This window comes from Aythya fuligula, chromosome 2, assembly GCF_009819795.1.
Source record: "Aythya fuligula isolate bAytFul2 chromosome 2, bAytFul2.pri, whole genome shotgun sequence".
In the NCBI taxonomy this organism is placed as follows: domain Eukaryota; kingdom Metazoa; phylum Chordata; class Aves; order Anseriformes; family Anatidae; genus Aythya; species Aythya fuligula.
The window spans coordinates 61,572,992-61,598,313 of record NC_045560.1 but is presented as its reverse complement, the minus strand read 5'-3'; the positions used below and the strand labels follow the sequence as shown (position 1 = coordinate 61,598,313).

Here is a 25,322-nt window from a genome sequence, read left to right as displayed (position 1 = left end):
CGCCACAGCTGGGCGAGGTGTCAGCAGGCACACGGAACATGGTACAGGGGTGGGCGAGTGCCTGGAGGAGCAGCGAGGTGTGGACGCTGGCAGACGGCCTGCACTGAGGCTGGGAGGCTCTCCTGCCCTCTCCGTGTTATCTGTGACACTCAGCGTGCCTTGCCCTGCGCCCTGAGGCACAAACTGGGCTCGATCGGGGCCGGATCGCGGGCTGTGGGTCTGCCCCCTCGCCCCCCTCCTCCTCCCGAGAGCCGTTGGGCCGAGGCGGGGCGACGCTGAAGGGAGCGGGCGCGGCCTCGCCCCAGCGGCCGGCGCGCGAGCAGCAGTGGGCGGGGCGGGGCAGGGGAGAGGAACGGGAAACGGGGGCGCGCCGCCATTACCCCCCCCTCCCCAACTCCGCGCGTGCGCGGCGCCGCGTAACGGCCACGGTGCGAGGCGAGGCGAGGTGAGGCGGGAGGGGGGGGTGCGGAGCGCGCCTGCGCCGTGCCGGGCGCCGCCCCCGCAGCACGGGCGGGACCGGATCCACCGCCCCCGCCGCCCCCCCCCCCGCCTCCTCCTCCTCCTCCTCCTCCTCCTCCTCCTTCTTCTTCTTCTCGCCCCGCTCGCTGCCCGCCCGCCCCGGGGACGCTGAGGCGGCAGGGGACACGCTGGGAGGTTGGTCCCACCGGTCTGGGCCGGGCTGGGGGCTGAGGAAAGGGGCAGGGCCGGGCCGGGCCGGGCCCTGGCAGGGGCTGGCGCTGGAGGTGAGGGAGCGGCTACAACCCCCCCCCCCGCCAGCCCTAACCCGGGCCCCTTCCTGCTCTCTTCCAGCCCCGTGAGGCCGAGCGGCAGCAGGTAGGGCCGGGCGGGAGGGGGCCTCCGGGAGGGGTTGCGCGAGCGGCCGTGGGAGGGCTGCGGTGGTTGTGTGTGGGCTTGTAGAGGTGGCCCCCTCTTGGTGTGGGGTTTTGTAGGCGAAGCGCGGAGTAAAGGGTCGTAAAATAGCTTTAGAATCAGCCGGCTGCGTGCCGGAGATGTTCCAGTGGTTGTTGTTGCTGCTACGAGCAGGGTAGGCGTCTTGTTGCTTGTGAAATGAGTTGAACAATGATTTAGGGATGGGTTGTCGCTGTGTTTAGCGTCTGCGTTTTGAGGTTTCCCCGCAAAGCCAAATCTTGGCTTTCTACGTCACCTTGTTGTGATCGTTGGGGACCTGAAATGCTGTGTTCTGTTGCGAGCTCATCTAGGGCAACGTCTGCGTGAGTTCTGTTAAGATGATGTATTTTAGAAACCCTTAAAAGTTCAATATTTTAATATACTCCAATATGGAAGTTGTATAGTCTCACAATTTGGGTACAGGTGTCACACCTTAAATTATTCCAAGGATATGTTTAGCCTCAGTGAAAGGATCCGGTTATACTTTGTGCTGCATACCTAGCATCGTGCAGGAACAGAAAGAAGGATGTTGCTGCTTAGCATGTTTGATTGTGTTTTTTTTTTTTTAGGCAGATGTTTTGATTTTGGTCATGTGATTGTGAAACAGACCATAATTGGTGCAAATCCAAAAATGTCTCTTCCTTAATTTAGTAGCTGTTGCACTAGGAGAATAAACTTTACAAGGATAAACAAGGTATCCATTTTAAGTCTCTAACATTTCAGGAAGTAATTTATGGTTAGTTAAACTGCATTAATTATTTGTCTAATTTCTTATTGTAGAAATACGTAAATTTATAGTTAAATAATCACTAAGATATGATGATATTTGTGGGAATGATGCATACTTGTACAGTGCAGTTTAAGTTCTTAAAGAAAGCTGTCTACCTTCATTAACATACTAGAGTTCAGAGAAAGAAAACACTTTTCTATACATGCAGGATATGTGGCTGGATCTTGTTAGAGACATTTGTGGCCCACTTATTTTCAAAGGTTAATTTTCCAAGACAGGTCAGGTCTTTCAACAAAACAGAAACGCCCTTGGGGATGGAAACTACCTCTGCTCAACACAGAAGGCCAGTTGCCAAGTTAAGTTGCTGGTTTATCTAGTGCTAATTTTATTTCTGAGCAGGTATTTCCTTTAGTGTATAACTTCCTTTAGGAGCAGAAAAACAGGAAAGAAACTGGTACTGAGGAGTGCATTGTGACCAAACACGTTGTTGGTGTGGAGTCTGGCACTTCAAGTCTCTAGCTTCTGTCTGGTTCCAGAAAGTTTACCTACCTTAAAGTTGTAACTTGCTTCCAGTCACAATACATATGGAAAATACTATTAGTTTCCAAGTGAACAGTAGTTTTTGAGATAAAACCATTGTAGGAATAAATCCATCCTTAGCTTTTATGAGAGTTCAAGGTCTTGCCTCATTAGAATCTCCTCAATGTCCTCAGGTTTCTGCACTACAGTGGTATCAAAGATACCTTTGATGGCTTTAGAAGAGAGGAAAACTTTCAAGTCTGGAATTGCTTCATCAATTACCTATTTCATTTTTGCTGCCAAGGATGCAAATTTGATACATTACTCAGGAATCCAGAGCTTCCAACTCCTTTTTCTTCTCTCTTTACTATCTTTGAGATTAGTTGGCTAGGTCTATTGATTTAAATAATTGATTTTAATCGTTTTTAGTACTGCTATTCCCCTTGCCATTAGTTGGTGTAATCACTTTGAAAACATGTTGATTTGTAGCAGCATGTTGTTCATGGTAACTGTGTATCAAAGTACCTAAACTTGGTACTTTCATTGCGCTCTCTACACACTTGCTGTGTAGTTTGGCTTAGGGTTGTTTGGTTCTTAATTCTGACATTTCATTATGTTAAAAATAGTGAATGACTCACTTCTTTAGACATGTTTTTACTTGTGATTTTTGTGAAGCTGCACTTGGATGGGAATTGGAATTCGATTAAAAGTGCACAAAAGTAGTATTTAAAGCTTCTTATTAGTTAAAACAAGGTTAGAAAGGTTGAATGTCCAGGGAAATAAGGTGTGTGTTTTTTTTCCCCAAACGTGCAGGTTTATTGAAGTGTTGGTTGTAGCTGGTGAAGTTAGTTCAAGAGATGCTTAGATGGTTGAAGATGCAGATAGGAACCTGGTGAGGATTTCATAGGTCTCTGTGCATTTCCATGAACTTCACTGGAAGTTAGGCATGCAATCTGGCAGACTTCTCAATGGCATTTTCAGAAGAAAGTATACTTTTTCTTTTTTCTTTTTTTCGTATGCTTTTTTCACACTTTTCCTAGTATGAAAACATAGATGTTAACAACGAAACATCTGTTTTGCCCTTTTTGCAGTTTGGAGGAAAAAAAAAAAAGCTGTTTCTTGGTTTTAAATAAAAAAGATAAAGACAAATTAGTCTAGTTGAGAAATATATCTATATTTCTCACTATTTTCCATTTATGTTGGAAATAGTAGATAATAGTTCAACTTATATTGTAGAGATGATGTAGAGCAACGCTTCCATGCTTGTAGTACAGGATGTATCTCCATTTGTTAATCTTCCCCTGACCTCAGAAGACAAACAGGTTCAAGGAAAACAATTAATAGGTTTTCCCTTAACTCAGTAACGTTTGACTAACTTTTGTAATGATCTGATACAGATTTTGAAGCACTTGAACGAGAGTTAAAGCCACCTCATTAAAATTACTTCAGCTAAAAAGTATAATTACTTAAAAACAAACCTTCTTATCCACCTGTTACTTCATGTTCCTCTCCAGCTTGATACGGAGTTAGTTTGGATTGCTGGGTAATGTCTTGACTTAGTTAGCAGTCCAGTACCACTATGACCTTCCAGCAGCTACAATCTACCATCCTGTTTTAGACAGCTGACTTCAAAGAAGTTACCCAGGACAAAAATTCACTTATTAGAGATTCCTGATGAACTGTTCTCCTAAGAATTTAGTATGGTTCCACTAGAAGGGAGTGGGATGCAACTTTGGATTTTGTGACAAATACAAAATTCTCTTCTTTAGCAAATGGTTATCATTGGCAACAAAATGCAGTGTGGATATGGGAAGCAGGAGTTCAGTGCATTGCATGTTCCTACCAACAGAAGACCCCTGGTACACGTCATGCATGAGAGTGTGCCAGATCAGCTGTACACCAGAGTCCAGCTTTGTGAATTTACAGTTTAAAGGTGGTTCACATCACATAAATGTTCTGCAACAAGACTCCTGTCATCTCCTCAATCTTTTCTGCCACCAGGAGTCATACTCAAATGTTCTGGCTATTTATAGTAATTAATTTCACAGTTTCAACTTGTCTTCTGTTGAACAGGTCTGCTTTTTCAGTCATTGACTGTCAGCCAAATTGCCAAAAATGTATTTAATCTTACTAGCCGGTGTACATCAATTTCTCTATGGGACCCTTGAATTGGTTCTGTTACTTGATGACTAGAACAGTGTATACTGAAGTTTTGCTCTTTTTTTCCTGTTCCTGAAGATTTGTAGTCTTTAAAATTACATCAGAATGGGAAGCTTTAATAAAAGAAGTCATTGTTACCATAGCTTAGTAATACTGATGTTTTGCCTGAACCAAGTGCAGTGCACCAGCTTGTATTGTTGAAACTTTACTCCTAAGCCAGGAAAAACAATGCTGTAGAGAGATCCTGGATACCAGGAGAGCCACGAGCTATTTATTTCTGTGGGTCTAATGCACTTAGGAAGTCTGCGTGTCTCTGTAGCCATATAAAGTTCAGTGTAAAATCTGTCAGTAGATTAGGTTGCACATTAAGCTATTATCAGATGACCAGGATAGTGGTCAGTAAACGTACAGATAGGGGGTGTACTCATCTGGTGAAAAGTTGACGTGACTTGTGGCAAGTCCTTGCTTTGGATAAGCAAATTTCTTGATAGACATCTGGTTTATTGACTTCAGCATTTAAGTGCACCTGAAACTTGAAGAAACTTGAAGGTACAAAGTCAAGAATTCATGCGAATATCTGTTATTACAGCACATAGCAGTCTTCCTGTTCTCTTCCAAATATTAACATCTTTTCTACTTATTTAACTGGCTTGTTGTGAACATGGGCTTTGATTTTTTTATTTAATTTTTTTATTTTTCCAGTTATATAACCAGTTAAACACAAGAGCTTGAGATCACTAGTTGTGCATATTCACTGAAAAAGAAATAGATCAGTGACATTAAATTAGAATTAATTAAAGTGGTATTAATTAACCATATCCGCTTGAGTGAATGTTAGACAGCTGTTTTTAAACTGTGCTACGGGCAGGGCTCTGCTGAAACATATCTTTGATATGGCTGGCAGGGATTCACCTTCACCTTGCACTAAATCTTGGAAGTTTGTGTGGAATTTCAAGTGTGTAATTTCAGGTAAAAGTGTATTTCTGCATTTACCGTTCTTCACGAACTGCAGTGATAGCTATGTCTTAGACATTTGACAAGTGTGTTACTGGTTACTACTCAGTTTTGGAATGTAAGAGAACAGTGCAATACTCAATTAACGTGGAAGCATTTGATAGATACGGTATTCTGATGGGCCTTTATGGCGACAATTTTACTGTCGTAACTCTCCCATTCTTAATTATGAAGATGGGGGTGGTGTGGAACCTGAACCCTTGTTTGGACATTTCTACTTGTCTTAAAAAGAAAACAGACTTGGGCAACCTGTGGTCATTGCTTTTATGATGACTCCAAGTTTTTTTGACTTATGCTATTCCAGCATCCCTTTGCTACTTTTACCTTATTTTTCTATTTCCCTGTCAGCAGTGGTCATGCTTACCTGGCTGTATTGAAATGGCTTAGAAGGGGGGAAAAATGGCATGGGGAATGTCAATACATGAAGCCCCTCTGCATGGAGATGATGAATCAAATAAGCATTGCAAATATAGGTTGTTAGGATTTCAAACTCTTAAGCTCTGTTTCTGCTTGTTCTATAGTTGAGTGTCAAAGGTGAAACAAGTGGATTGACTATGATGTTGACTTTAGTTGGAGAATGATGGGATACTGAAGAAACAGCATTAATATTCTTAGTAGGCCTGGTATTGATAGGACTTGAGTAGACAAAACCATACCAACAGGAAAAAAAGTCACTTTTTTCATGTTTGTATTAAGCAGCTCTTTGCCTTGGTTGAAGGAAATATGCAGGTATACTCAGTGGGGAGAACTGGCTATCTCTTGGAAGAGGATTAGTCTTCCTGAACCTTGTTTTTCTCTCCAGCCTTAGAAGCTGTATGGACAAATTATCTTAGTTTATGGGCCTAGATCTTGATGAGAATCAAGAATGAGAATATGCAAACTCTTCTGCTTTTCTCTTTTGATATTGTTGTTGTTTAAATGTTCTTTCTATGAGAATTTTTGTGCAAGTAATATGTACTTACTTAGAAATCAGGTTGTTAGTTACTTTTAAGGGGTAGCTTAAAAGGAAAAACTGTTTCTTGGACAAGTGCTAATGTCAATTTTATTTTCCTGCTTTCAGTCACTCAAGTGCAGCCACCAATCATGAGATGCTACCACGGAACCTACCTCAGAATTCGCTTTTGGTCGTTGGTTTGCTGCGTCATTATAAATATCAACAGGAGCCCTGCAGATACTCTTGAAAGTCTCTGAACAGATTGTGACATTGAATCAAAGAATGATGACCTAATGTAGGTCAAAGTCTGAAACATTGATTCAGCAGTTCAAGATAACACTGCCTTCTTTTTTTTTTTTTTTTTTTTTTTTAATCAGTATCGCCTCTGAAGGCTACAGATCTCCTGCAGTTTCTTCCCTGGTTACTTCAGAAATATTCAGCTGACCTTTCTCTGGCAAAAAGGTCTTGACTTTTCACTCTGGTCCTGGAAGTATTAATGGAATACAGTCATGTCTACCCAGGACGAGAGGCAGATAAATAGTGAATATGCTGTGTCCTTGCTGGAGCAGTTAAAATTCTTTTATGAGCAGCAGTTGCTGACTGACATAGTATTGATTGTTGAGGGCACCGAATTTCCCTGCCATAAGATGGTTCTTGCAACGTGCAGCTCGTATTTCAGGTAAGTATTCAAAGCAGGAGCTGTTAATTCAAGGAAATCTATGGTGTCTGGTTTTGAGTGTGGTATTACTTAACTGATTAACAAATAATGTGTTGCAGAGCATTGTAGAGAACAGTGTAGCAAGCAAGTCACAAACTGTCATTACTTTTCAACATCAAAAGAGTAAAATACATTTTCCAGCATCTTGTGACTTACTCAGGATAGATACTGTAGTTTTCTATAGTAAGTGCAAAAGGAAAGTCACACTTGTGATGGTTACTGTTCTCTGGGGTGTTAATCAAATCTGTATAATTAGTAAATTTCTTATTTTTCATACTTAGAAAAGATTAAAAAGATGTTTGTTCTCCCCTCCTTCCCCCATCCTCCCAAGGTAAGGTAACTAGAGATTATTGAGAGCTGGATGTGGTAGTCTCATTGTTGCATTTATTATCGGTACTTTCTTAGTAGAAGCCTCTGCTGAAAGTAGGGAGTGCTGTGCGAGCTTGTGGCTTCCTTTTCTGAATCATCTGTTTTTTTTTCTCTGCTCAGCAAAGAAGCCAGACACTCTAATCTTGCCTGAGTCTTGCTGTAACACAACACACTTTTTTTTTTTACCCCTCACTGAGATGTTGTTGGAGTTCTTAATCCAGTGGCTTCTGCTCCCTGGATGTCTTGCTTTTTGTCTTTTCAAAACTTTTTGCTAATAAGATCTGAGAAGTGCTACTGCTTTTGTAGATTCTTTTATAGTAAGCCCTAGATGGGACACCATGCATTTTTCTGCAGTGATTGATCATTCTTTGTTAGTAACAGTACAATTAATCTGCTTACCTGGAAGGAATTTTGAAGTTTGAAACTAGTCTTGGGGACATCCATGCATATTCTGTCTTCCTGATGCACTGTGCAGTGATTCTAACTTTTCTTTCCCATTTCATCAGGAGGCTTACAAATTGTTTTCCTGATGGGTTGGTCTCCCTATACAGAACACTTTTAAAATGTTGCATGTATTCTGTCTGTTTGCTTGTATTAGCGTGTAACTTAACGTGAGAAACTACTGCAAGATGAGTTCCTTTCACATAAGTTTTTCTCACTGCTATTGTTTTTGTTCCTTTTTTCATCTCAGATGAATCTGGTACAATTTTTAGCAACAAGTATTGTGTGATCGCTAGATAATGATTATTGCTGTTGGCCTGCTGCAGATGACACTGTTCCAACAGTCTGTAAAATAACAGCCCCTGGAAATGTGGCCAGATTTAGTGTGGGTGGCTAATCATAAGGTTGGAAAGCTGTCATGAGTCCATGCAGTGTGAAGCGTTAGAATATGCAGTCAAATCTCTTATTCAGATGTGCGTTTATTATTTATGGAATGAGGTTTTGGCACTGGCTAAAAGTAGTATCAAGCTTGTGGTTTTGTCATATTCTGTTTTTTTCTTCTCTAGTTTGGTTTTTATAAAGATGCTCAGTTTCCTAAATTTAGCCTTATTATGAAAAATTGATAGCCCTGAAGGCGGCTGTGGGGAGAGGGGGAAGAACAGAAAAGCATCTCTTAGTGATCCAGTCGTTGTTTACAACTGCAGGCAGCTTACCTTCCAAATCTGTGCTTGAGCACTGCTAGAAACAGGCCAGCTTTGGCACATGCTGCTCAGCTGTGTGCAGGCATGCGCTACAGCCACATTCTGTAACAGCTCCCCCTTAATTTCCACGAAGAGGAGCCTTTCTGGTACGCTTAGTGTCTTGTTTACCTTTAACAACCTGCCTGGCAAGTTGAGGCACTCACTTAGCCAGTGATTTCACCCCCCCCAAAATGCAGGTTGTCTGAGTTAAGGAGCTTGGAAGAGGACAGAGATGGAGTTGGGGCAGGAGGAGTGGTGGTGGGGCACTGTCTTTCAGGTATTTGTGGAATGGCTTTGCTCATCAAGTGCATCTCCATGGCGCCTTCACCTCTGTGCCCGCAGGCAGAACTACAGGATGCGCTCGCTGTCCCTCCGAAGGGACAGGTTTCTCTCAGGTCTGGTTTCCCAAAAAGCTCCACATTTAAAGGAGCTTAAGCTGAATTTGCCATATCACCACTACTACCAAACTTGAATTAATATAAAGGTCTTAAAAGGGATTTCAGCCATTTTAAGAAAATGAGCACGTACCTGGTTCATAGTACCAGAGTTCAATTACTTAACTGTGTTACAACTTTAAAAACAAACAAAAAAAGGCAACATAATGGGAAATAGGTATATAAAGCATTAGGGAAGTAATAACCTTTTCTTTAAAATGCCTTTCTGTGTTTTTCAGGAAGGTGTAATAGAGATACTGAAGGGATTATTATTTTTCTCAGACCAGATCTGATACAATCTGCCATTGATTTTTTTCTACAAACTTGAAGTTTACTGCATAATGTGAATAGTATATAAGAAATATTTCATGGAGTGCCAGTGCTTGCTCCATTTTCTGAGCTTTCTTTCTTCCAGAGAAGCATGCTTTTTAATGTGACTTAGCTCAGTCCATTCCATAGATCTGTTTCTTTTCATTTTAGAATCAAACCTATCTTTATATGTATAAATAGCCTTTTCTGAAGGATATTTCTTCCCTCTTGTTGCCTAACAGAGAAGTTTAAAATTTCAGAATTAGAATTCTCTGCTGATTAACGCAAAATAGTTTGCATATATGTAAAGTTCTTCTATAGAAGGCACTGTGTTCCTTTTTGAATGTTTGGTACAAGTGCTTTATCTTTATTACCTGATGGTAGCCTAAGGAAAATACTAAATACATGTAAAAAGATGACCAAAAGGACTGTTTACCTTTTGGTGTATAATCACTGAAGTCTTAAAAGTGATAAAGTGACTGCTTAAGATAAGAACCACCAGTACTTATTGTTAATATGTATATTTTTCTTCAGAGCCATGTTCATGAGCGGGCTAAGTGAAAGTAAACAAACGCACGTACACCTGAGGAATGTGGATGCAGCCACGCTACAAATTATTATAGCTTACGCATACACGGGTAACTTGGCAATAAGTGACAGCATGGTGGAACAGCTTTATGAGACTGCCTGCTTCTTACAGGTAGGAATGTTTTCCTCTGAGTGGGGAGTAACTGCTTCTCATCTCTGAACCATTTTTTTCTTTAACTTGTTAGATAATCCTTTCTGTTTAGTCATTTCAAAATATTCACATTTAATTTCCTTAGTACAGAGAGTAGTTGCCTGCAAGATGAATTTCATGTACACATCCCTCTTTCCTTTATGGCCCTGTGGAGGGTGGAAGTGAAGCAGTGCACTTAACCATGTTTATATCATTAGTTTCTCAAGCAGCCATCATAATGCAATTTCCTGAATCTGCATGAATCTCTTAAGTCACTGCTGTATTTTTGTGCATGCCTGTGTGTGTACACACAGAATATTCCAGGCCTAAACTCTGCTGTTTAAATACAGGTACTTTAACCTGCTGCTGGTAAGTGAAGGCATAGAGTATATGTGGCAGTACTCAGTGTCTTTTCTCTTTGCATTACAGGTAGACGATGTGCTACAGCGGTGTAGGGAATACTTAATCAAAAAAATTAATGCAGAAAATTGTGTGCGTCTGTTAAGTTTTGCTGATCTCTTCAGCTGCGAGGAGTTAAAACAGAGTGCTAAAAGAATGGTAGAGCACAAGTTCACAGCTGTGTACCACCAGGAAGCTTTCATGCAACTGTCACATGATCTACTGATAGATATTTTAAGCAGTGACAATTTAAACGTGGAAAAGGAGGAGACAGTTCGTGAAGCTGCTATGTTATGGCTGGAGTACAACACGGAATCGCGATCACAGTATTTGTCCTCTGTTCTTAGCCAAATCCGTATCGATGCACTTTCAGAAGTAACGCAGAGAGCCTGGTTTCAAGGCTTACCACCCAACGATAAATCAGTGGTGGTGCAAGGATTGTACAAATCTATGCCCAAGTTTTTCAAGCCCAGACTCGGTATGACAAAAGAGGAGATGATGATATTCATTGAAGCTGCTGCTGAAAACCCTGGTAGTCTTTATTCTTCTGTCTGTTACAGCCCACAGGCAGAAAAAGTTTACAAACTCTGCAACCCTCCTGCTGACTTGCATAAGGTTGGCACGCTCGTAACTCCCGACAATGATATCTATATAGCAGGGGGGCAAGTTCCTCTGAAAAGCACGAAAACCAATCATAGTAAAAGCAGCAAACTCCAGGCTGCCTTCAGAACTGTGAATTGCTTTTACTGGTTTGATGCACAGCAAAACACGTGGTTCCCAAAGACACCAATGCTCTTTGTTCGTATAAAGCCATCCCTGGTCTGTTGTGAAGGATACATCTATGCAATTGGAGGCGACAGTGTCGGCGGAGAGCTCAACAGGAGAACTGTAGAAAGATATGACACTGAAAAAGATGAATGGACCATGGTAAGCCCGTTGCCTTGCGCGTGGCAGTGGAGCACAGCAGTAGCAGTTCACAACTGCATTTACGTAATGGCACACAACTTGATGTACTGTTATTTTCCCAGGTCAGATGCTTGGGTAGAAATGGCTATGCGACAGACAAGTAGATGTTTTGCTTCAGCTGCTGCTTTTGGCGATAAAATATTCTACATTGGAGGACTGCATATTGCCAGCAATTCTGGTATAAGGCTCCCCAGTAGTACTGTAGATGGGTCTTCCGTAACTGTGGAAATCTACGATGTGAATAAAAATGAGTGGAGAATGGCAGCTAATATCCCTGCGAAGCGCTATTCTGACCCGTGCGTTAGAGCTGTTGTCATCTCTAATTCTTTGTGTGTCTTCATACGAGAAACCCACATGAATGAGCGAGCCAAGTATGCCACTTATCAGTATGACCTGGAACTCGACCGCTGGTTTCTGAGACAGCACATATCCGAACGTGTGCTGTGGGACCTGGGAAAGGACTTCCGGTGCACTGTAGGAAAGCTGTACCCGTCTTGCCTTGAAGAGTCCCCGTGGAAACCTCCGACGTATCTCTTTTCACCTGATGGAGCAGACGAATTTGAGCTGGATGGGGAGATGGTTACTTTTCCGCCTGTATAGCTCCCCACTTAGACTGCACAACTGATTCTGCGCAGTTACCTTGAAATAAATGATTGTGAAAGAACAGGTCTGGAAAGATAAATGTCAAACCTGTCCTTCATGAATTGTATTTTTATGCCCTACCTAACAGTTGCAGCAATTGAGTATGAATCAGTGAAATGAGCAGATATGCTTCCATTATCTGAAATACTATTATCCAATAATTGAGAAATGTATATGTATATCATGAGCTTAAGCATCTGACTTGTCTAAAGAATTAATTTCTAGTTCTATAAAGTCTTGGTTCAGGAAAATTAGCTTCAGAAAAAGAGTAGTTAGTATTTCTAGGATGATGTCACAACTGTTTTGAAAGTATCTTCCAGTTATATTTGAACTACTTCTGGATATTCTACTTAAGTGCTAGTTATATAATTGTCAGTGTGGCCTAATTAAAGGACTGTGCTGCACTTAATACTAATATCCATGTTGGTATAGTAATGCCATTAAAGAAAAGAAAACAAAAAGAAACAAATCCCATGGATCTACCTGTGGTAGGAAGGGTAGATCTTCCATTGTATGGTAACATGCAGGGCGAAATGACTGCAGGTTCAGTCAAGCTGTACTATTAGGTGCATGTACTCTTATTTTCACTAACTTATACCTGTCTGTTTAGAATACAGGTCTTCCAAGCAGCTGGTAGTTTACCAGGTGTGGACTTAAGTTGCTGGGCTTGCAATAGGAATTGTCAGCCCTCATAGTGCGGGTCTATGTGGAGCTTTAATCACTAAATGCCTCCACATTCTGTATTACAGTAACATTGGCTCATGTATATTACTTCCTGCTGCTGATGTATTTTTCCATTGTAAAACAAAGTTTTAGTGTGGATTAACCAAGTCTTTATTTTCTGTTAATTTAATAACAAGCATTACTGTAGTGTGATTGTGTATAGATATCCCTTAGCTATCAGGTTTTTTACTTTGCGGGGAGGGGGGGAAGCAACAGTTCAGGAATTTCCTGTGCTCGGCGTGCAGGAGAGCAGAGACTAGTGCTGCTCTGGCATTAATCCCAGGAACCACTAGCAGTAGCGGGGCACTGCCAGCCTAACATGAACACAGGTGCTTCATGACAGACCTTACTAGCATGTTCAGCTGCATCATGTTCTGGCACTGTATTTTGAATGACATTAATTTATTAAAAAAGACTGAATCCAACTGAGTTTGGGTGTGTTTTCTGCTTGAAGCTGATACAGTTGTGCCCCTAAACAGCAGCATGTTACTTATTGAAGGCAATGTCAAATAGTTAAGCTGTGGAAAACTTGGAGGTGTATATGTTAACTCGTTATTGTGGAAATTACATGTAGGTATGCAAGTCACTCCGAGCATGACACAGAACTTGAACTACAAAGATGGCAACATGTCTGCATTTACATCAACTTGTTTTGATAGCTGAATTGCTTAGTTAAGAGGGGAGAAGCAACTCAGGATCTTGCTGATGTTGCTTTCCTGTAACCCTGGCCTGTGATTAGAACAGGGTACTGCTTTGTTGTGCAGGTTTGTGAATCACCTACTTCAGGCACCAGTACTGGGGGGATCTTGGCAACTCCAGCCATTAATGCTGGAGATTGTTCTCCTATAGGCCTACTTTATCAAGCTGTACCACAAAAGGTCAGGCTTTACAACATGCCTAAATTCAAGTGCAGATGATCTACACCTACTGAAGGGTGTGTTCTGTTACTGAGAACTTTCACCTTGAGTTTAAAAGCTTGTACATGATTTCTTACAAAAACAAGTGAGGTAAAACCCAAACTGCTCTTTACTCAACTACTTCCTAAGTCACAGCTGCTTGATAGTACCTGGAAGAGCTATCCTTCATTGTATACATCTGAAAACAAAGTGTAAAATATAGAAGATCTACATGACTTCCTGTTACTCTGCATTTTATACTGTTTAGAACAGTTTGCTGGTGTAAGGCCATGTAGTGTAGTACCTTATGTAAAATTAACTGTAATAATACAGTACTTAAGGACAAGACTTGCCAAGTGTCTAAGAGGGCTCTAGTGACTTTGTGTAAGACATACTATTAGTTCACTTACACAACTAGCTGCTGCAGTCAGTATTTGACCCCAAAGGAAAACAGCTGGCAAATGCTAGTCTGAAGTCTGAATTCCTTCCTTTCATCATTTGAGAAGGTAACTCTGCAGGCTACGCATTGTCATGTGCCGGGAAATGGCCACTAGTGGTAAATTAGAGAAAAACTTCTGTGAGAACAAAGACAACAGCTGAAAAAATGCAGTTCTCATTTTATAAATAGAGCAAAGATGATTAAAGCCTTCAAAGACTTCTAAAATAGTATCTCACTACAAAGCTTCCGCCTAATGCTAGCCTATTCAACCTGTACTTGACTTTGAAGTCCATTTACATACAGGTTTTAATGACAGCTTCACATGTCCTCAAGCTTTGCTATGTTCGCAAGGAGTTTGTTTCTTTTCTGGTAGAAATACTTTAAAGTCCTCTGTAAAGTTCCCCCTACCTGAAGTAATAAAAAGAGGATCTGGCTTCTGCTAATATTTTTAGTGCATCCACTCATTTTTACAGTTTAACTATGTACCTGAATTGCAAGTTTAATTTTTGTTCTAGGGGGAATAGTCAAAATTAGGGCAGTTGATTGTGTCAAGGTGATGGAGAACAGAAGATGGGTAAGTTAACTTTTAGGAACAATGACTTGATAAAACTTTAAAGGTAATTAAAAAGTTTTAAAGCACTACCTGGTACTTCATATCATTTCTCCTTCTACTTCTCAATGCTTCTGAAAAGCTGCACTAGCTCCCTCCACATTGCAGTAGTGCTGAGTAACACCCGTGGACACAACTTAGCAGCAGCAGGACAGTGCTGCTCCTGCTCTGCTTCCAGGTACAGCTACCTTCTGGAATTTTCTCCTTTTGGATCTGGATTCCTACAGGAAAGGAGCTTTACCTTGGGCAGGCTCTGGAGCAGGTTTGCCCTTAAACTAAACCTTTCTGTTGGTGCAGCAAAGCTGTCCAAGCGCTGTAGATACACCATTGCTGGAGTATGACTGCTCACCTGAAGCATTAAGTGACTTAATTCCCTAAAATGTTAAACAGTGTACTGAATACAGACATGCATTCCTTGGCACCTCTAATGCATCACTATGCGTCAAGATCCAGAAAGCAGGACAAAAATTTTTTAAAAGTGCTAAAAAGATAGTGATGTAATGTAGATATTCTAGCCAATTCAAAATAAATGCTAGACATCAAGCTAAATCTTCATGCTGAAATTTTATTTAGGAAGCGCAGGAGGTATTGCTAGCTAATTTAATTCTGAGCACGTGTTCTTATCAAAGGGAAAAAATTGAGAAAGGATTTCCACCATTTAAGCAGACATACTTATTTTTTGGGGCACAGCATTACAAAACTCATATATGCAATTTATCAAGAGCAGCAAAGGTCTATAACCACATCTGGTATTAGACATTCACCTCAGCCTTTTCTGCCACTTCCTGATACACCTCTGCTTTTCAAGTCCTGCACCGTGTTTCTGTGTGCATTTTGTAAAGTCTTTGAATTTAGAGATAAGAGAGCAACTGGGTTTGCTTCTTAGGTATTTTCCATCTGTTTCCGGTAGTATCAAGTGGTACTATCCCCACAAGGTTCTTATGACAAGAAAACAACTCTGTATCTGCCTTCACATTAGGTAAGCGTTCTTCATTCAGTCTAAACGTTCTTGATTTTCTTAATGTTCACCTCATCTAGAAACCACTCCTACCTCTTCAGTGATCTAGAAAAAGACAAGAAAAGAGGATTTTGTAGGTGTTTGTACTCGATGATCCTTGTGGGTCCCTTCTAATTTAGGATATTCTATGATTCTGTAGTTCTTTGCTACTACTGAGGAAAAGAGTAATTATGCTTTCATCAATATTAGTAAATTTAGGCTACATAACAACAACAAAAATCTATCAATTGTCTATAATTAGGGAACTTTGAAACCTTACAGAAATAAAGGACTCAACAAGATAGCTTAATCTTGGCTGTAGTAAGACTTGGAAGTCTAGCTGTCTGTGCAGATGTCACACACATGCATCGTGTCTCCTTACGGGGAACAAAATAAGGAGAGCAAGTTTACCACTTCACTGACCCTAACAGAAGTGATCCATCTCCAAATGTATTATATATAAACCTAAATGGTACTTCTAGTGTGTGATAAAGAACAGCGTCAAGAACAGAAACATCACACAATTAAAGCTCTGCACCTCCTTCCACCTCTCCTCTACTACAGTATTAAAAAGTAAAAACGGTGAAGGAATTCTTCATAAATCTTTAACTACATTACTATAAGGTAATGTTTCCACCTTTTATAAAGGCTCTTCCTAATGCTTTCTAGTAATAACTAAATGAAGTACAATTGCACTGCGTAAACATGATGTGAGTTTATTTTTTGCTGTCTTTGAACAACTACTTGCATATGGTCAGATTTATTTATAAACAGTTTTAGAGAATTACAACATTTTTTCAGACATATGCTTTGTCTACTAAGTGTTCTTCAAGGCCATTAGTTTCCTCCTACTGCAACCAGTAATTTGCCCCTGTGCCTAGCCAACCATGATTTGGTAGTTCCGGTAGAAGTTTTCAAGCTCTAAGATAAACCTTCAACGAATACCTGACGATTGCAGAGAGATGAACGTACAGCAATTAATTTATTCAGCATCCTGGTTTTGACTAGATACTGCAATCCACGTCAACTATGCATTATTTTGAAACTAAACCCAGTTTAAAATTTTACAGTCCTACCTAAAGTTCTTACTGGTGTGAGAGATGCCGGCGACCTACTAAAGACTTTAACTTGATTCACAACAAGCAGAACCCAGAAGGGAATAAAACTTCACACTAGACAATAGTCTCACCCCAAATTTGCAAAAGCAACTTCCATAATCAGTTTAAGTACAAGACAAGGTTCAAAAAGACTGATAGTGTCTTACAAGCAGCTATCAATACCAAAAACACATGCCTGCTAGTGTCTTCTAATGGGATTAACTGCTCAAATTAATATAGCTTTTCGAACAGACAGAGCTTTAAATAGGCTGGGTGTATTTATTTTCAAGCAGCACAAGGAAAATCAAATACATTACTTGTATTTTCAATTATCAAGTAACAGTTTCTATGTTTAAAAACTGCATTCACACCTCCATTTTTACAATTAAATACAGCCACATTCGCTTCTCTGCTTAGTAATAATTTTTATGGAAGTAAGAAGCTTGTTTCAACAAAATATTAAATTTAATTACAAAGGTGCTTAAAACAGATGTACAAAGTCAAACAAATGCAATGTACTGGGAGAGTGATCTAAAAATGATTATTACATTGCTACATTTGAGGAAAAAGCTGTCAGATATGCACATGAATTAAGGTTATGACATGACAACAATGAAAAATGCTGAACGTCTTAGTCAAATGAAGTATTAGGTCAATTATACTTAATTTTGTGTTATTTTGGGGACTTGTAGCTGTGTATACTCAACAGGAAGTTCCTCAAACGTTGGTACCTACAAACAGTGGAGGTTGATGCTTTGACGCCAGAAAGCTGAGAAAAGTATTATCGTATTATCTGTAAATCAGTTCACACTGTACATTAATGATCAGAATTACCTTTGCAACATAACATTATGGCTGAGATGTAACAATGCCTTCATGGTTTACTCACAAGAGGCGCTGCCACCTTTAGTACTTTGTACTTCTTGCTGTGCAGAAACAGATGTCTTTGAAATGAAAGTTGGCTGCTTAAATCCCTTTGAAAAAGTAATAATACTTGTATTGGAAATTTTAAAACAGAGGGGAAGAAAGTAACTTGCATTCATACTGGATTTACCTGAAGAGGTCACAACCATTAAATAAAGATGACTACGTGAATTCAGATGAAACTCAGTAGCTGCTATCCCTCCTACAGACCAAAAGCAAGTTTAAGCAAATGTCAAAGAGCAAGCATACACATTAATGAAGACAACTTATTATGATGATCGTTTCATCTCTACCCACTGCATGAGTTTAAATCACTGTCCAACTTGCTAGCAGGACGGTGATTCTTAAAATGTAAAAATGAATACAGGTTTCTTATTCCAACCTTGTGGTGAAACATAAAGGAAAATACTTTTGATCAAGTTGCATGTTTTGACTCCACAGATGGGGAAAGAGATCTGTCAAATCTTCTTTACTATCCATAAGAGAATGGTGAAGCATTGTAGTACTGGCCCTACACAGAGCAGCAAGCAGCCATCAGCTTTGCAATGCAGAGGGCACCTCATTCTGCCTTTCCTCAGATTAATCAAAAATGGAAAAAGAAAAAAAAGCCACTCAGATCCACTCCCTGGATCAGCAAGGGAGTTTGTGGGAGTGAGGGAAATGCAGAGAACTAACAAATCAGCTGTACAAATCTGGGGCAAAGGAGAATTCTACAGAACAGCTGAGGTGAAGAGGTGACAGAGGCAAGGCTATTAAAAAGGACCCAGTAAGGTCCTGTTTCTATAACTTGTACATGTGTTAACCACTTGTCTGGCCCTACCGTGAGCTCCTAAGTTTAAATTAAGTTGCTGAAGTTAATTTTGTAGGTGCTTAAATGTTTCAGATCATATTCAGTCTTCACTACAACATGAAGCCTGACCACTTAAAACCCAGACAACAGGTAACGATAGCGATTTCGTAACAGCAAGTGATTATTTTCTTGTCTGCAAGCTGAATCAGAAAGCTCTAGAATCATTGTGAATAACCACATCCCTAGTCTTATTGCACCAGAGGTCTTCCTACAAGTATTTCTTAATCTTTAAAAAGATATAATTGACTATTACAGAGTTGTGGAATAGAACAGAGAAGAATATCAGAAATTTTAGGAGATATACATATACACAGACCAGGAGCAATATATAAGGTTCTGCAGATACTTTTACTTTTATGTCAGAAGCAGTAGATTAAGTAGAGCTTTAGGTGTACTTTTTGCCCTTTTCAAATGAAGCTACTCAAATCAGCTGTGTACTTTCAGGTTTTCCATGGCTGTTCTATCTAGCTTGTCCTGGAAAAAATTAATTAACACTTTAAAAAAGATCTTGTCTTTTTGAATCACTACTTGAAGCACTAAAACTGAAATTTACATTGTTGGAGATGGAACTATGTGATGCAAGTTTGACTTTCCTATTAGCTTTTCAAATGCACCTGAAGAAATAAGAACTTCTTAAAAGAAATTACATTAGAACCTTCTTATTTATTTATCTCTTGTACGGCTATTTTATTTGAGGAATAGAAGAAATAACTTTGACTTGAAATCTTGGCCCTGGAAAAGAAAATTGCAGAACACTAATAAATACTGATGAGGGAATAAACAGAGAGCCTTCCAATACTGGAAGGTTGGAATACTTGATGATGTAATGTAGGAAATGTTAACAGCTATCACGTGGGGATGTTAGAAGGCATAGACACATTCATGTTGCAAGGAACAGGAAATAATCTGTCTCGGGAGCACAAAATGTAGGATGTGGAATATGTTTGCATACAGAAGACACCACGTGCACATTCCATATGAAATACAGCATTATACCACATCTTTTCAAATAAACTATTATATTCTTTCATTCAAGGATAAGAACTGAGCTGTTTCAGTTGCTCCCTCAGTTCTGGTGTTTCTTTCCTTATGAAAAAAGTAGTTATCCAAATAGAACATTCCCTGAGTAGACAAAGAAAAATCTGTATAGTTGATTTTTGTTTGGAAGAGTCTTCATAACTTTACTGGCAACAAAAAAATATGCAGAGTTTGCTACTGTGCTAGTTTAAGTAATTTTAATACTTTGTATTCATATGCATGTAATTGCATTAATGGTGTTAATTACATCCTAACAGTTTTGTGAGGTCTTGCTCTACGGTTCAATCCCAATTTTGGCCAATTGTTTTCTAATACTTTTCTTGAAGAGATCTCTCCAACTGGAATCCGGTTCATACCCCAGGGTAAAACACAGCCAATACATAAGCAAAGTTATGAAGGCCCACCACATAACATCAGGAAAATACTGATTTTACAATTGTTGTACAGATTTGCAGACACAAAGAGAGCTGGAGACAGATTAATGTGTATGGCTACAGATGAGAAAGGAGAAACACCCTTTAGTCAGCCACAGTCTTCCTCTGCATCCGGCTGATTCCAGTTTGTAGGCGGGACCAAAAAAGTGCTACCTAGCTTTGAACCCTTTAAAGGCTTCTGCACCTATACTTTTTGCAGACATCCTCTAAACCAACCTGAAGATGAATCAGTAATCATACTCTGCTTATTTATAAGAGTTCACAAACATTGGGCTACTTGGATTGAAAAATATAACTACTTTACATAAATATCTTCAACATCCAAGAAAATGTACAAATCTAAAGTCAAACACATTTGGCTTGCAACAAGCCCTGTTTGCTAATATCTTTATAAAGGCTCAGATTTAAAGAAAAGTAGTCATTTTAAACACAACCAATACACAGCAAATGCCATCCCATCGTATGCAGACACTCACCATTCTATACTTCTAGTGAAAGTGAATGATAACATTCCACATCTGCTTGCAAGCAACATGTGCCTTGTTTTGGTCCTGGATAGTTAGTCTCCACTCCTATGTTTTGGAGCAGTCTGTTTACAGCTCAGAGAAACCATTGCACCTGAAACATTCAGCAGCACTGTGCAAAACAATCACCTAGTCACCAAGGCTTTGGGTTGACTGTGTAAAAGTGGAAAACCATGATGACATGGCTGACTTTGCACTTGTGAAGGCTCCTCCAACCGACTGACCTGCGTCGTAAAACAGAAGAAAGGGTTCATAGTCAAATAAATAAATAATTAAATGCACCAAACAACCAGTTCTCCAATTTGGAATTTAAAACCCAAACTCAAATTATGTGTCAGAAAACATTCAAAGAACTTCAGTGCACTAGCTCAGCAGAAATGGCCTCCATTGTCCTTTGCCCTGGACGGCTTGCTAGACATACTAACTGAAAAGCTCTCCTTGCCAGAGAACGCAGCAAAGAAAGTAGCAAGACATCAATGGAGTGAAAAAAAACAACAGGCTGAACAACTTTTGGCAAAGCAACTATAGAACAACTATAGCACTCTTATCTCTCCCACTGGCGAACTCACGTTTTCTTCCACTGGAAGATAACGTGATGAAGGTGCCCCTATTCAAGCGCAACAAATACCTTCCCAGAAAATTACAGCCTATTGCAAAAACCTGCAGAAACTGCCACAAGTTATTCCTAGGAGTTCAGTCAGCCCTGTATAGTTTCAAAGTGATATAAAAGTGAGAACAGCTCAATGCAGAAGATAGTGTTGTGGTCTAAGCACTCCTACATTACATAAAAAGCTTTTACCTGAACATCTCTCTTCCTATGTCCATCTCCAGCCCATGCTGGAGGAGGAATTAACACTATTTTTTTTGGCCTAGCTGCTTCTCTTCCTACTATTATGCAATATACAGGGCCCCTGTCAGCACCTTTGGCCCTCAAAATGTTGCTCTGTTTTGTATGTACATTATAAAGTACACTTGGCTTAAAAGGAAATAAAACTGAGATATAGGATGCTTCTTTAAAAAACGAACTAGAATCATAAAATCTCCTCAGCTGGAAGGGAGCCACAAGGATCATCAAGTCCAACTCCTGGCTCCACATAGGACCACCCCAAAATCAAACCCCATGTCTAAGTGTTGTCCAATTGCTTCTTGAACTCCAGCAGGCTTGCTGCTATGACCACTTCCCTAGGGAGCCTGTTGCAGCTCCCAACCACCCTCTCAGTGAAGAAACTTTTTTTTAACATCCAGGCTGAACTTCCCCTGTTGCAGTTTCATGTTTTTAGATCCAAGCTGGTTCAAAATAAGTTTCTTACCTACAGCTTTTCCTGTTTGCACAACATTTCGGCTAGTGGAAACCATCACGTTTCCAATCTTCTTTCCACGTTCACTGTTTTGCACAGAGCTAAACAAGAGAGATACTGAAGACTTAGTCAACTGACATTAATTCCAGGTGTACATACATGATGTGTATAGTTAAAATAACTATCTATACACACACAGATCTATATAGCAGTATCAAGTCCATAATTCCTGTATAGGTTGCATACATCTTACCCAGTTGGGCAAGCTTCTCTGAGGAAGATGAGACACAGCCAGCAAGACAGGAATCAAAATACCCAACATTTCATTTTTACAGAACGTGCTAGTATCTTTCCTACCGTTTACCAAAATACATATTTGTTCCACATTCCAAAACTACTGAAAATCCTGCTTTGTAAAGTTCTAGCCCTAACTATTAGCTTCAAACAAAATAGTGTTACTGAACAATTGTTATTCTTTTTTCCATGTAGAATGTACTTTGTATCTTGCCCTAACATCAAATTTTTGATGAAGTCTAGTTCACTCTCAAACATTTGATTAAAAACGTGAAAAGAATAAAGACACTATGAAAGGATAAAGACACTTGGAAAGGAGAGCACAAAAGCAATCAGTTCCATTGCATGAGTGCGATGACTTGAAAATAAAATTTGCTTAAATCATAACATTCAAGTCCGCATTTCAGACTTTGCAAACTTATTTATGTTGAACTTAGTGACGTGCTGTGTTGTTACATTCTTGTCCCTATTCACAACTTTGTTTTATTAACTTGAATACTTTCAAAACCTTCAGTGTAAATGAAAAAAGCAGAAAGAACAGAGTAGATCAAGAACAAGTTTAGACTCAATTTGCAAAATATATTATTTTAAAATATGTTTTATAACTAGAGAAATTACGAACTACAGAACCTTTTACACTCACTTAAGACTACTCAGAATAGTAGAGGAGTCTCTCCTTTCAAAAACAAAATTAGGGCATGTCAAAGATTGTAGATGCTTCTACACCTTTCAGATTTTTCAGGTCTTTCTACACAGACCAGTCATTACAAGTAAGAGCTGCTATCAGCAGACAGCTTATTGAAGGCAATTTTCTTGTTACAAATCTTGATTCGTTTGCAATTCTCAATTATCATCACAGAAATTTCATCTGCCACTAGCCAACAAAAGCAACAGGAAGATTTGTTGGGCTGAAGTCTGAACCCTTTTTATTGCTTGTGCTGTTGCTCTATGTTAGCGTTTGGTTTAGGTCTCCTCACAGTATACTGAAAGTAATAGTCTATGGTCAAGACAGGTGCAGAATTAGCAGCATGTATGCACTGCTGATTTGCAGATGTCTTACAGAACAAGTCTCTGATGTTTTGTGGTCAACATAGTTAAGTGAGAAAACTTGCTCTCTGTCTTGCTTGGTGCATAAATAAGAGATAGTTAACTGCAAGACTGAGACTTTTGTTGGAGCCAAACTGCTACAGAAATAACAAGCACTACTGAGTTTTAGACAGCAAGAGCTAACACCACCTCAAAGTTCAGATTAATTTGGTGCAATAAGAGGTTGTGTAAAACTCATTTTAAACTTTTATCTTGAAGAAACTGAACAGTCTTATATATGATTAAAAAAAAACATTTTCTCCAAATAACTGAACCTAAAGACAACATATAGGAAAGCAGCAATGAAGGCTTATTTTTAAATTGTAAACTAAAGCTATTAAAACACCAAGGACTTATAATTGTAATACAAAAATCAGACCTCTATTACATTAAGTCCAGCACAAAATAGTGTATGAGCACTGTTTCTCTCTATTTCAGACAAACTGTCCATCTTTAGATATGACATTTTTGCAGAACCTTGAATACAGTTTCATGCACATGGCTGATTTAAACCATTATTTTGTTTAGTTCATGATAGCAACAGTTGTGCAGTTATTAATATTAGACAAAAAACACATAAGCTACTATATACGTACTGTGACAATCTTAACTTAACATCTGATACAGAGTATTGTCCCTGGAATGGGTGGCTAGAAGAGGAGAAAAAAAAAAAAAAGAGAAAAAGCATTAAATACTTTTCCACACATTAAAAGCATTAAATTAATTTTCCATTAAATAAATTTCCACTATTAATCCGCATCACAACAACTTCAATTCCTTGTTATATTCCTCTTCATAGTTTACAATAAATAAATAAAAAAAGTCCCCTTACTGTAGGCACAGCATTGTATCACTTCATAGAAAGCTAGGTCATACTATTTGGTCTCAGGTTTCTTATGAACTAACATGTAAGGTGCCTTCCATTTACATATCAGATATTATGAACCTTCTCTTCACACTAAGGCAGAGACACCTTCTCCTAACAAGACAAAGCATGCCAAGAAAACAAAACAAAAACCCTTAAGTAGACCAAAAGAGCTTTGCAAGTCTGAAGAACAACAGCCTTCTTCAGACAACAGCAGCTGCCAAAGCAAGAACAAAAGCTAGCAAAACTCCCTGCAATACGGTACAAGCGTGTGCTAAACAAAACACATGCACAGCCTATAGTATTAACAAGCCTGGCATCATCTAATCTAGGAACAAAAATGCACTTAAAACAACTCAAACTACAGCAGATGCAGCATAACTCAGCCAGCTCCCCTCCACCCCAGACACGGCTATTCTTTGTGTACCTGGAAGCAACTAACGGAAAGGAGAAACATCTGAGGGCAATTCTGAGGAATAACAAACTCTCTACAGCTCAGGACAGCCATCAATTGACTTGAACAAGTTTCAGTTCTGACTCTGGATATAGTTTTCTTCATAATTTTATATCCCAGAATTAAAGTAAGGTATTGAAGAACAGAAATCTTCAGTGAAGAGTATTTCTGTGCTCACAGATTCTTTACTGCATGGGATCCTAAATTTGCACCCTCAAGGCTTTATAATAGGAGCTAGAGGGGCACTAATCCTACAGAATGGTGTGTGCATAGCTGCTCATAAGTGGAGCATTCCATATGAAGTGCCAAAAATCCGTTCCTTACCTAGAATTTACTTCTGCAAGAGCTGGATGCTTATTGCTATTCCATACTCTGTAGTTGTGAGTATTTTTCCAGGCTACTACAAATGGTGTTCCAAAGTCTGACAACGTCTTCTCATTGTCTGAGAAATTAAAATAAAGATGTGAACTTGTAGCAATTCATTACAGATATAATACAAGAAAAATGACTTGCATTTTAAAGAAAAACTGAAATTTTCCAGACTCTCATCAAATCAAAGTCAAATGTTAGTACTAGAAACCTGACATTTCAAAAAAATTTATTATTTTAAAGTGTCCCAAATACAAAAAGCCAAGACAAAACAAAACACTTAAAAATAAGAAGAGCTTTTTTTTTTTTTTTTTTTTTTTTTTTTTTTTTTTTTTTTAATTCATTTGTAAAGTTCTAAGTGAAGAGCTCAAGTGGAAAAAGAAAGTCACACTAACATAGACCTCTTGACTTGCTCTCTGGGC

At 39.4% G+C, this 25,322-nt stretch overlaps 2 protein-coding genes across 4 annotated transcripts in view; one reads left to right on the top strand and one right to left on the bottom strand.

The window, feature by feature from the left end:
* Positions 1–687: 687 nt before the first annotated feature.
* On the top strand, positions 688–13,150 carry KBTBD2 (kelch repeat and BTB domain containing 2). The gene is made up of 4 exons (XM_032181916.1): positions 688–834; positions 6,644–6,945; positions 9,812–9,977; positions 10,425–13,150. The coding sequence occupies exons 2-4, from the start codon at positions 6,776–6,778 to the stop codon at positions 11,958–11,960; spliced, it is 1,872 nt and encodes a 623-aa protein (XP_032037807.1). The 5' UTR covers positions 688–834; positions 6,644–6,775; the 3' UTR covers positions 11,961–13,150.
* Positions 13,151–16,367: 3,217 nt separating this feature from the next.
* Positions 16,368–25,322, bottom strand: part of AVL9 (AVL9 cell migration associated) — a 42,351-nt gene continuing 33,396 nt past the window's right edge. For all 3 annotated transcript variants that reach the window (XM_032180782.1, XM_032180783.1, XM_032180784.1), the window contains 4 exons: positions 24,856–24,973; positions 23,809–23,862; positions 21,845–21,933; positions 16,368–20,758 (listed from right to left, as the gene is read on the bottom strand). In XM_032180782.1, the coding sequence (XP_032036673.1) occupies positions 20,664–20,758; positions 21,845–21,933; positions 23,809–23,862; positions 24,856–24,973 (356 nt within the window). In that variant the 3' untranslated portion in view covers positions 16,368–20,663. The remainder of the gene's footprint in view (positions 20,759–21,844; positions 21,934–23,808; positions 23,863–24,855; positions 24,974–25,322) is intronic.